This window comes from Ictidomys tridecemlineatus, chromosome 5 (genome assembly GCF_052094955.1).
Source record: "Ictidomys tridecemlineatus isolate mIctTri1 chromosome 5, mIctTri1.hap1, whole genome shotgun sequence".
Classification (NCBI taxonomy): Eukaryota; Metazoa; Chordata; class Mammalia; order Rodentia; family Sciuridae; genus Ictidomys; species Ictidomys tridecemlineatus.
This window is the reverse complement of record NC_135481.1, coordinates 27415349-27428262: the sequence shown is the minus strand read 5'-3', so window position 1 is coordinate 27428262 and position 12914 is coordinate 27415349. Positions and strand designations below refer to the sequence as shown.

General features: G+C 33.3%; 1 protein-coding gene across 1 annotated transcript in view; it reads left to right on the top strand.

The window, feature by feature from the left end:
- Unc13c (unc-13 homolog C) overlaps positions 1–12914 on the top strand; it is a 576758-nt gene that overhangs the window by 308883 nt on the left and 254961 nt on the right. Inside the window, exon 16 of the mRNA XM_078049590.1 lies at positions 6695–6823. Within this exon, the coding sequence (XP_077905716.1) occupies positions 6695–6823 (129 nt within the window). The remainder of the gene's footprint in view (positions 1–6694; positions 6824–12914) is intronic.

Sequence of the window (12914 nt, the reverse complement as noted above, 5' to 3'; positions counted from 1 at the left end):
ACTTAAGAAAAAACTCCAAAGATTGTTAAATGGAAAGGGAGTTCATTTATTTTGATTTTAACTCAAATGTTTTACTGACTTTTCACTGCAAGAGAGTAACTGACTCTTGTTTACTCCAATGTGGCTACTTCTGTTTTTAGCCGTGGCAATATTTATGTTGAAATATATTTGATCACCTAATCCATCAAACTATCCAGGCATTTCTTTTCAGACATATCTCCTCTGCTTTACTAGCAAGATATTGCAATCATAATTTTGCCCAGCAATTTAACTTAGGCTTTCCAAAAATAGTTTGCTAGGCTGTGGGCTAAATATTTTTACTCTGAGAGACAGCATTGTGATGGTTATTCAGAAGCCTCCTGGATGGAAGTTGTCCATGATTTTTTTTCCACTTAAAGCACTAAAAATGGCATTTTGGAAGAGACAGAAAACAAAAGCATACTGTAATGGTGGTCATTTATATTCTTTTAAGTTCAATTAAAATCATTTGACTTACAATCAGGCTATATTGAGTGACTGATGTCCATTCTGATCCACTGGCAGTAGCTATTGGAGCAGTGTGTAGAGGATGATATTGAGAGCCAGTTAAGGGTCAGTGGGAAAGTTGACTCAGATTGACACGCAATACCTGCCACTGAATTGAGGGGTGAGGAAATGGGAGTGAGGGTTGAAGAGTACCAACACAGTGCTGTGCATCCACAGTGCTTTGGTCACAAGCCTTTCAGTGTTAGAATACATCGTGTCCTAAACCTGCCAGTTTTCCTCCCACACCCTCACCAGCAGCTGATGATTGTTTCTTACATCACTGAAAAAGAGAGGAACAAAAAGAAGGGAGCATCCTCAAGTTCCTAGCACATAAGCCCACCACCTATTTCATCATGCTACTTCCTGTTTCCATATATTCATCCTTCCTTTTTATGACCATCGATGATCCATCCATTATCTGAGAAATGGCTGTCTCTTCCACTTTTGGAATTGTTTTCATCTCCTCTATGTATTAGCAGCATTGGTGCAGCAATCCTTCCAAATCTCCTGAATTATAAATTTTCTCTTCTCTACTGAATATTTCCATTACCAAACATACCGTAATTTCTCCGTATTCAAAATACTGCTTGACTTCACTTTCTTCTATAGCTACTACCACAGTTCCTGTTTTCCTTTGATAGCAAAACTTCTCAAAATAGTAATTTACACATTTTCTTTCCCTGCATTATCTTGTAAAAAATTGCTCTCATCCCTTCATATTTTCCCTCATTATAGCTAATAAACTAACTTTTTGCTGTATGATTACATTAATATGACAAATGCATAGTTGTATACCTATCATGATAAGATACAGAAAAGTTCCATGAGCCTATAAAATTCTTTTGTGCTGCCTCTTTATAGTCAACACTTTCTACTACCTGGCAACCAGTGATGTTCTCTGACTAGGTTTGCTGTTTCCAGAACATCACACACACTAGGTAGCATAACATATTGGAGATCCATCCACATTGTTGAGTGTATCAACAGTTCGCTCTTTCTTGTTGTTGAGTGGTAATTCTTTGTTATGTATGCCCTGCTTTATTATGTATGCACTGTTTGTATAGTCACTAATTGATACACATTTAGGTTGTTTCCAGTTTGGGGTTATTAAAAAGAACTGTCATAAATATTCATGTTCAAGTTTATGGTGTAAACATAAGTTTTCACTTTTCTTGGGTAAAATCCCCAGTCAAAAAGTATGATAGTTCCATCTGTTCTCCATCTTCTAGAGAAGTTTTTAGTACTTTCTTAAATCATTTATCTATTGATCACCTATTTTTTCTTATGAGTAAAATTACATTGGATTATAGCCCTAAATTTCTCTTTAAAATGAATAATGTTGAGCATCATTTCTTGGAGAAATCAAAATCAGAGAGTTTTTCCTATGCTGCTTCTAAAATTTTTATTTTAGAAAAAAATAAATTAACATAAAATGTGAGGATAAAATTTTGGCTATTTATATTTTAATAGCTCCAAAGTCATTTATTGAAATAATTTTCTACTCTCCATTAAATTGCTTTTGTACTATCATAAAATTTTTTAAAATGACCATGTGTTTTTGAGTCTTTTTCAGAACTTTATATTGTTCAGAATAGATCAGATTCCGAGTTCTACCACCACCATACTGTCTTGATTTCTGTAGCTTTATAGCAAATCTTAAAATCATAAAGTGTGAATCTTTCACTTTTTTCTTCATTTTCAAAATCATTTAGGTGATTTTAGTTTTTGCTGAGATTTTTTCTGTTATTGCATTAAATTTACAAATCAATCTAAATAAGTTTGATATTTTTAAAACTATTTTTAGTTGTAGATGGGCACAATACCTTTATTTTGTATATTTTGTTTTATGCAATGCTGGGATAAAACCCAGTGTCTCACACATATTATTAATGCTAAGCAAGCACTCTGCCACTGAGCCACAACCCCAGCCCTGGGCTGATATTTTTAACAATATTAAAATTTTAAACCCAGCCTCATGTTTTTTAACTCAATACAACAAGACTTTTATCCTATCTCTTCATCAAAAATTTTTTAGAAAGTCACCAAAGGCCAACACTTTACTAACTCTAGTGGTCAGTTATGAATTCTCAGCTTACAATGTTCAGCAAGTTGCGACATTTTCTCCACTTTTTCTTCTAAGACATCCTCTTCTCTCTAGATTTTCAAGACACCCATCTTGCTTGACTTCACTTGTATTTCAATTGCTGATTCTTTCTCATTTGCCAAGTACCATAAGATTAGAATCACCTGCTTCACATGTTTCATTTTTTCTATTGTATTCAGTTTTCCCAGCACCACTTATTGAAGAGGCTGTCCTTTCTCTAGTGAATGGTTTTTGGTGCCCTTGATAAGGGTGAGTTGGTTGTGAGTGGGTGGATTTATTTCTGTTATTCTATTCTTTTTAATTGGTATGTGTATCTATTTTCATGTCAATACTATGCTGTCTTGGTTGCTTTATCCCTGTCATATATCTTGAGATCCAGGTATTGTGATGTCTCCAGCTCTGTTCTTTTTGCTTAAAGAGGGTGTGACTTTAGTGGTGGTGGTGGGGTTGTGCATCCATATGAATTTTGGAGTTTATTTTCTTGTTCTGTGAAGACTTCTTGATATTTTAGGAGGACTGCATCAAATCTAGAAATTGCATTGGATGATATGAAATTTTTAATAATATTATTTCTTCCAATTTATCAAAACAGGAAGCCTTCGCATATTTTTTTGTGTCTTAAATTTATTTTATCAGTGTTTTGTCATTGTAGCTGTAGAGTTCTTTTACTTTCTTGGTTAAATTTATTACTACTACTACATATTTTATATTTTTGTGAATGGATTGCTGTTATAATTTTTTTCTCAGCAATTTCATTATTGATTTTAAAAAAGTCTACTGATCTTTTTATGATTATTTTGATCATGCTACTTCATTGAATTAACTTATCAGTTCTAATTGTCTTTTTGTGGAATCTTTAGGTTTTTTGTATTTAGACATCTACCAAAAGAATATTGTGACTTCCTCCCTTCCTATTTATAAGCTTTTTTTTTTTCCATTTTTATTCCCTAATTGCTCTGGCTCAAATTTCTAGTCATATGCAGATATATTGGACCTCCTCATCTTCTTCCATATCTTAGAGAAAACTCATTCATCTTTTTCCCACTCAATATCAGAGTGTGTACTTCTCATGCATAGCTTTTATCATAAATAAGTATCTTCCTTCTATATCTAATGTGTTCAGAGTTTCATCCATGAAGGAATTTAGAAATTTATTCAATACTTTTTAGCATCTGTTGAGATGATCATAAATTTGTATCCTTCATTCTGTTGGTGTAATGTAATATATTTACTGATTTGTATATGTTTAATCAGCCTTGCATCCCTAGGACAAATCCCACTTGATCGTGGTGAATGACCTTTCTGATGTGTTGTTGGATTCTGTGTGCTGTTATTTTGTTGAGAATTTTTGCATTTATGCTCCTTGGGAGGTGGGTCTAGTTTTTTTCTTTGGGTTTAGTATAGAATAATGCTGACCATGTAGATGAAGTTTTGAAGAATTCCCTTCCTTTTAATTTTTTGGAAAACTTTGAGAAGCTTTGGTGTTAGTTCTTTTTAAAAAGTTTTGTAGGACTTAGCAGTGAAACCATCTGGTTCTAGGCTTTTCTTTGTTGAGAGACTTTCTACTACTAACTCAGTCTCATTACTAGTCAGTAGTCCATTCAGTTTTTCTGTGTCTTTGTGTTTCCATTTTGATAGGTTATATGTGTCTTGAAATTCATCCATTTCTTCTTTCAAGTATTGGCTTATACATGTTCATAAAACCCTCTATTGGCTCTTTGTATTACTGTGGTATATAGAATGTCCTTTTTTCATCTCTAGTTTTATTTTATTGTTTTTCTTTTCCTTCTTCATTAACCTAGGTAAAGTTTGTTCATTTTGTTTATCTTTTTTTGGAAAACAACTCTTTCATTGATCTGTGTCTTCTAGAGTATTTTGTTTAATTCTGCTCAGATCTTTGTACTCAGATCTGTGTATTTTTTTGAAAAACAACTCTTTCATTGATCTGTGTCTTCTAGAGTATTTTGTTTAATTCTGCTCAGATCTTTGTACTTTCTTTCCTTCTATTAATTTGGAGTTTGAGTTGTTTTTATTTGCTATCCTTTTGAGATCCATTGCTAGGCTGTTTGTTTGACATCTTTCTGTTTTGTATTTGATGTATGTGTTTACTGCTGAAAATTTGTTAGCAATTTTTGCTGTATTCCATAAATCTTTGTAACGTTATGTATAAATTTTCATTTGTTTAAAATATTTTTAATTTCCCTTCTAATTTCTTTGGTGACTCATTGTGTCTTTCATTGTGTGCTGTGAAAAAATTGTATTTGTACAATTAGTAAAATTTCTTTTTCGTTGAATTCTAGTTAATTCCCTTGTGATCAGAGAATATGTATAAAAAATTTTGATTTTAAAACATTTATTAAGAGTTGTCTTATTGCTTTGTATTTGTCTTATAGAAAATGATACATGTAGTGATGAGAAGAGTGTGTATTCTGTAACTATTAGATGAAATGTTCTATAAATGTCTGTTAGTTCCATTTGATCTATTGTATAGCTCAATTCTGATGATTTTGTGTTGATTTTCTCTCTGAATCTGTCCACTGATGAAAGTTAGGTGTTAAAGTCCCCCTTTATTATTATATTAGAGCAATCTCTCCCTTTAGATCTAATAATATTTATTTTATAAAATTGGGTGCTACAACATCAAGTATATGAGCATTTGCAATTATTATATCTTCTTGTTGAATTGGTCTCTGGATAATTATATAGTAGCCTTCTTTGTCTCTTTTTCTAGTTTTAGACACAATGCCCATTTTATCTGATGTAAGAATAGCTAGTTCTGCCTGTTTGGGGTTTCCACTTATGTGGGATATTGTTTTCTATCCCTTCACTTTTAGTCTGTGTATCTTTTCTGGTGAAGTAAGTTTCCTGTAGGAAGCACATCTTGGGTCTTTGTGTGTATTTGTTTTGTCTATCCATTAATACAGTCTTTTAATTGAGGGAATTAATCCATTTCATTTTGGTGTTTTTATTGATATGTAAATATTTACTCTAGTCTTTTTATTAATTTTCTTCTAATTATTTTGACTAGCTTTCATTTTTTTCTTTCTCTATTGTTTTCCTGGTGTTTAGTTGACTTCTTGCTTTGATAATTTCTGATTTATTCATTCATTCATTCATTCATTCTGCTACCAGGGATTGAACACAGGGGCACTCAAACACTGAGCCACACCCTGAGCCCTATTTTGTATTTTATTTAGAAACAGGGTCTCACTGAGTTGCTTAATGCCTCACTGTTGCTGAGGCTGGCTTTGAACTTGTGATTCGCCTGCCTCAGGCTCCCATGCTACTGGTATTACAGGTGTGTGCCAATGCACCTGGCCGATTATTTTCTTTCTCTTTTCTGTATTTGATCTAGGGAGTTATATTTGTGTTTTGATGATGGTAGTTATCTTTCTTCCCTTCTAAATGAAGCAATCCCTTAAGCATCTTTTATAAGACTAATCAAGTGGTGATAAAATTAGGAAATTTCAAAAAGATAATTAGGTTAGTTCACTTTGCTCTTATATTCTAAGTGTTCAATTCTTTCTCACCTTAATCAAAGCCAGGTTTATGCAATGGTCTATATGTGATTTTTCCCATTACTATTACCATCTTGTTATTCCTCTCATTTGCTCTCGTATCACTGTCCCCTATGTTTATTCTGTTTCATGGAAACATATCCTATCCCATCTCCATTACTTTATTTTTGGTTTGCATTATCATATAATTTATTTTGCTTACTTATTTTATGTATTATCCATTGGAGTTTAAGTCAGTGACAAAGGGATTTTTGTTTCTTTTGTTCATTTTATTATCACTATTGCCTGTCATATAAGTGGCAAATATTTTTTAAATAATTAACTGGTTACATTTAGTATTACTATTTGAATGTTTATAACAAGGAACATTTGCAATGAGTTTTTATCATCAGAAAGTAAAAATGAATATTTATACATTTAAAACATTTCTAAGACTATATTTTCTTGAACATAGACAAATCAATAAAAACATTTGTTGAGTATTGTTTAAGTTGTTTTATTGGATTATGATAGTCTACTTTTTTAAGAAAAATAACTTTCTCATTAGGTTCTGGAGCTTCAGAGCCCCCCAAAGGCCAGCACAGTAGTGAAGGACTGTGTCAGGGCATGCCTGGATTCTACATACAAATATATTTTCGACAATTGCCATGAACTCTATTCTCAGCTAATAGATCCGGTAAGAAAAGATGTGTGTCTTTAATTTCTCCACTTTTCTGTTTCTAATGTCTGTTTCAATAAATTTAGATTGATAGTAGATGGGAAAGTATGCTCATCTAATTTTACATTAACTGAAGGGTTAAAAATTTCCTTACTATTTCTTCACATACATCATTTTATAAGCATGAACTAATTTACTCCTCACAATAACTATGTAGTGAAGGCAGATGATATTGTTCAGGTTTTTCAGGTAAGGAAGCAGTTTTAGAAGAATCCAATAAATTTATCAATGTCACATTGTGGGTAAATGGTAGATTTGGGATATTAGGTTGCCAAATCCTGTTCCTATGTGCTTACCCTAACTTATACTGCCTCCTTTATCATTTGATCTCATAAAAGTGATAGGTAGAAAAAGTTTTATAGAACAAGATAGTAAAATAACTTTCATGTTAATTTCTTATTAAGAAACGTTTCAAAAATACAAAAGAAAGTAAAAGGTAAATCAAGCGCACATGTAATTACTATTACCAAATGTGAACATGACATGTAATTTTCATTTACATTACCAAATGTGAACACTTAGTAATGTTTTCTATTCTCTTAATTGCTTAAAGACACTGAACATTAGATGAAAAGTAGTATTTCACTTGTACCTCTTTGAAATTCTATCTGTGCCTTCATTTTTCAGAGATGAATATAGTTGTAATACTCATAAGTTTTGAACACCCTTTCATACATGCTCAGTGAACTTGAATTTTACTTTCTGTGAACTACCTGCTAATATTTTGCTTTTTTTTCTTTTGACTTACTTGTCTTTCACCCATTAACTTGTAGAAAATTCTAAAATATATTCTGAGTACTTCTTTGTAGGTTATGTGGATTTCATGTATTATTTCTCCCTCTATGAGGTTTTTATTTCCACTGGAATTTTAAAAATATATATTGGTATTATTTCTATAAAACTGGCATTTGGGGTTGGCTTTTCATAATTTGTTTAATGCCTTCTTCCTTTTCTGAAGAACACAGTTGTTTGTCAATGTATTGAAAACCTTGTGATTACCCGTGAAATTTTCTGGTTACTTAAGTAAGACAACTTCTAGAAAGCAAAGAGTAGATGAAAGCAAGAGGGACTCCTCCAAACTGAATTTCAAGTTAGATTTCATATAGTATTGCAACATTCTGGGATCACTGATTACTTTGCCTAATAATAGAAAACCATTAAAGCTGGGGTCTGGCTTTAAATAAACAAAGCAATATATAACCACATACTTGTTCAGAATTTATTACCAACTGTGAAAAATTTTTCTGTAGTCTAGAAACTTGATTGTCTTTGATTCCTACAAATTAGAGTGGCTCTCACTTTTACTTGCCCTGTGGCTTGCATCCTAATGGCTTACCTCTCTCTCTCTCTCTCTCTCTCTCTCTCTCTCTCTCTCTCTCTCTCTTTCTCTCTCTCCCTCCCTCTCTCTCTTTTCCCTTCACTATATGTTATCTCTTATTATTATTATTATTATTATTATTATTATTATTATTATTATTATCGGGGTGTACTAAGCGTTGAACCTAGGGAGGTTTTACCACTGAGCTACATCCCCAGCCAGAGTCTCACTGAATTGCTAGGAATCTTGCCAAATTGCTGAGGCTGGCCTTGAACTGTGATCTTCCTCCCTCAGCATCCTGAATCTCTGGGATTACAGGCATGCATCACTGTGCATGGAAGTTTTTTCAATTATTCTACATTTTTAATGTCACTGTCCTTATTATATCTAAATTCAAACAGGAACTGAGGCAGGAGGTTTTTGGAGGAAGTTTGGATTGCTGGATAGAAATAACTAAAATGTAAAGGGATCTGACAATTTTTGGTGAAGATAGACCACGGTGATCAGAAATCACCTATGGGGGCATAGAGAAAGGAAATTTGATCAGATATTAGAGGGTAATCAAAATATTCAAGAATAGGGTATTCTGGCTAACCAGATTTAGCAGAATTATTGCTAAAATTTGATAATGAAGAAACTACATGGAAGCCCCAAAGTTGAAAGAAAGCTCATAAAGTCTAGATAAAATTTGGTCAAAGAAAGAATCTTTGTCACCTCTTCCTTATCAATTACTTCACACAGACTGGTTAAATCAAACTGCCTAAATCAACTGGTATACCTAAATTAGTGCCTTTCTAATACATAAATAATTATAACAATAAACTAACAAAGCAGTTTCTCTCTGTAAGGAATTCTTATGGACAGTTCCTATAAAGCAAACATGCCCTTTACAAAAAAATAAACAGCATCATAAAAAATAAATTAAAATAGCTTAATATTTTAAAAACTGACCTTCAAAAAGATGCTTACATAATTTTATGGATAGCTTTTAGGTAGATTGTTCTGTGGATTTTATATGAAATCTTTCAATGTAGAGAATGTTTAGAACTAAGCTTTAAATTTGAGGAAAAGACTTTTCCACAAACATTGTTATCATTCAAAATTCTAGAGGAAGTCCCCATTGGATCTGAATAATTTAGAAGAATGATACTCCCCAGAGCCCTTCTGAAGCCATCTAGGTATAATTCAAATAATCAAAATCATCTCCCCTCAGTGGACTTCACATGATCTCCTGGGAACTCAAAATCTCTTTGTCTCATATGATACATCTGACCAAGATGTATCCAGAGCCTGATCCTGTTTACCAGCTACATGTTCCACCCTTCTCCAAGCCACCAGCATTGCTCACTTGATCACTATGTAACCTTCGAAGAGAATTCAGTCCTTTTACCCTACCACTTTTCCTATGTTCTCAATAGAGAAGCTGGAGTAATGCTTTAAAAGAATTAATCATGTCATTTTTCTTAGATTGCTCTAAGTGCCTTTCACTTACATCAGATTCAAATTTTTTTATGATGGCCTACAATCCGCCATGTGATGTGGTTCATGTTTACACTGTCTACCTGCTTACTCTAAATCCCTCCCTTTTGAACTTATCACCAGTGACTAGCAAGCTAATGGAGAATTTTCCCATAGGGAATTTTGGTATAGTGCTGTACCCCTGGTACGCATGACCACATTTATGACAGTGCTTTGTAGGTGCTCAAAAAACTGTTTGTTGAAAGATTTAAAAAAATTAATAAATAATGATTTGTTCAAACAATGCATAAGTAGTTATTGGTGTGTGCATCCTTTACAAACAAGACTGAAAGAAGTGCCCTTTTCTGTGGCGGATGCTTCATGCTTGCCTGAGGCCTCCTGCAGTGGTGACCCTGAGACATGTGGCAAGGTCTTCGTCAGTGAGAAGTGAGAAGAACTGATGAAAGCCACTTCTAGTCCCAAACTGTCTAACTATCCTGCAGTATCCTCTAATTCTCTTTTCAGCTGGAGTAACACAGAAGGAAACATATCCCAGAAGGATTAGCTACCAGATGGAGAAGGGTTGCATAGCCAGCTTCAGACTTTAGATGTTTAAAACATAATCCTGTATTTCATCAAGTCACTGATATTTAGAGATTGATTTGTTACCATGGCACAAACTGGCTTATTTCAATGAATAGACCCTTCAAATACATTTCTAACCTGCCACTCAGAGTATCATTAGGTGACTCCTATTTAAAACACTTGACTGGTTCCTCATTCACTCATGAGATTAAGTCCAGCTCTGCCGTTATCAAAGTGATCTGCAATGTCTCAGCCCTGACCATCTTTCCTTACTTTTACATCATTTCCACCTTACATTCTTTGCTTCAGCACTCCACACTCTATAATGCCTTTGCCTGCATTATATTTACCTGCCTAAAAAGTACCTCACTTTCCCATATAGCCCTTCTTATAGATAACTCCAACACATCTGACCTTTGCAACTTCTAGCTAGATGAGGTGTTTCTGATTTCTGTTCTCATAACACTATGGCAGGTCACTATTCATGTACATACCTGCTGAATTAGGCACATATGTGATATTCATGTCACCTATCTTCTTCATTAGATGGAGTGTTCCCTCTTTGTATCCCCAGTGTACAGTGGTGGGTTGATAAAGTAATAATCTAAAAAAAATGAATAAAAGCAGAATTATCTTACTTAATTATTTATAGTCTCCTTTAGAGAGAAAAAAATCTTTGATCAAGAACATGATCTCTAACATCAAAACCCCTGAGTTCAAATCTCAGCACTACTGCTTAGTTGTGAGGCTTGGATGAGCTGTTTAATCTTTTCATGGCTCAGTTTCTTCATTAGCACATGTATTTTATATTCATACTACTTCTCTTGATCTGTGTTCTCTCTAGATGGTACACAGCCTGTAACCAAAAATTAAGAATTCCAGGGCTATTAGATACAGTACAATTCTGATTATTTAAATGTAAAGCCTACTTTCTCTCTACAAAGGGATTTTGAAGAACCATGAAAAAATAAAGTGCTTGAAATAAAAAAGTGAAACATACTTAATAGAAAAAGTTGAAATAGTTTTAGTCAGAAGAGTGAGGTATCAATGTGGTCTCCACAGACTGATTGCATTCTGGATAGATGGCTCACACTCTGGCTGAATTGTGTGGCTTCATGTTTGTCCTTCAGTTTAGCATAACTGAGAACTCAGTGTGTCAACATGAACAAAAGCAATTGGTCTTCTGCACAAAGAGATGTGAGAGACCAGGATATAAACTAGTTTAGTTTATATCAGCCAACATATATTCAGCACTGTTCTATGCCAGGCACTGGTTGTAGGTTCTGAGGATGCCTCAAGGAACAAATGATAAATGCTTTAAAGAAATAAGAATATGTTCATGCCAAATTATGCCATTATACATGTACTGTTTTTTTGCATTACAATTCTTAATACACATATATACCACAATTTTCCATATCTCTGTTTGTATCTAAGTAAAATAAATAAATAATTAAATAAATAATTAAATAAATAAATAAATAAAATAAGAGTAATGGACATTTCAAACAGAATTAAAAATGTTTCAGCTTATCCTCTCCCAGAAGAACATTTATATGAAAAGAAAACCTGTAATTTGAAGGCTACTTTAGGAACATGAAACATGAGCAAAAGAAATTAGTTGAATAATCTAAACAGTGATTACCACCAAGTGGAACTCATCTATTTTACTAAGATTCTATGTAAGGAGACCCTCAGCTGTGGAATGCAGAGGATGTAGAACATTTTTTTTAATACACATCTGAAACAATGGTGCTAAGCTAATTGTCACAGCAGCAACTCAGCTCCATGGAAAACAGTTGATGAAAGAACTTATTCTGTAGACCAAAGAAAAGGTTTGTTAACTGATCTTTGCTTTCCCCACTCCCCCATCCTGTCCTAGAAACCTGTTTATGCCCAGCTAATCCAAAGGAAGACATCAGAAACCAATACCCTCTTTTTGTCTAAAAATATTGATCTATTAATTTCTAATGTTTTGTTAAATTTATGTGGTTCTTTGAATGCATACAGAAATTGTACTGAAGTATATTTTTACTAAAACTTATCTACACTTTTAATTTTAAAGCACATCTAGGGACATTTTTTTCCTTCACCTGATTTTTAATTTGGTTGAAGGAATTGGCTAAATATCAAACAAAAAATAATCAGAGTACTTGACATTCCAGTGATGATTTCTTTTGAGACTCATTTCCCTAAATGACTATTTTGTTATAGGAGGCATGAATGTAAGAATACAGAGGAAAATGTTTTACCTAACAGAGAGACACAAATGTTAAAATAAGTAGGAACAAATTTATTACACTATTAAACTGTGTGTGTGTGTGTCTGTGAACAATTACGTAGACAAACTTAGTCTCTTTCGTCTCTGTTCCCTTCCAAATCCTATCCCTTCAACTCTTACCTCAGAAGCAATCTCTACTATAAATTTGATTTTACCTTTATGATTCATCTTTGTGTACACTTATTATACATGTCTATTATCCATTTGTGATATAGTCTTTATCATCATCAAACTGCGATATACTGCCAATAGAACTAGGCAGTATAGTGGCACAGTAGTATGGTGGTGTATATTAATTCCAGAACCAGAATGTTCAGATGTCATTCTTTGTATGGATTTCTTTATAATTTTTAAAGTTTAGTGTAATTTTTGAGTGTGACAGCTATTTAGACTAATACATATAGGTA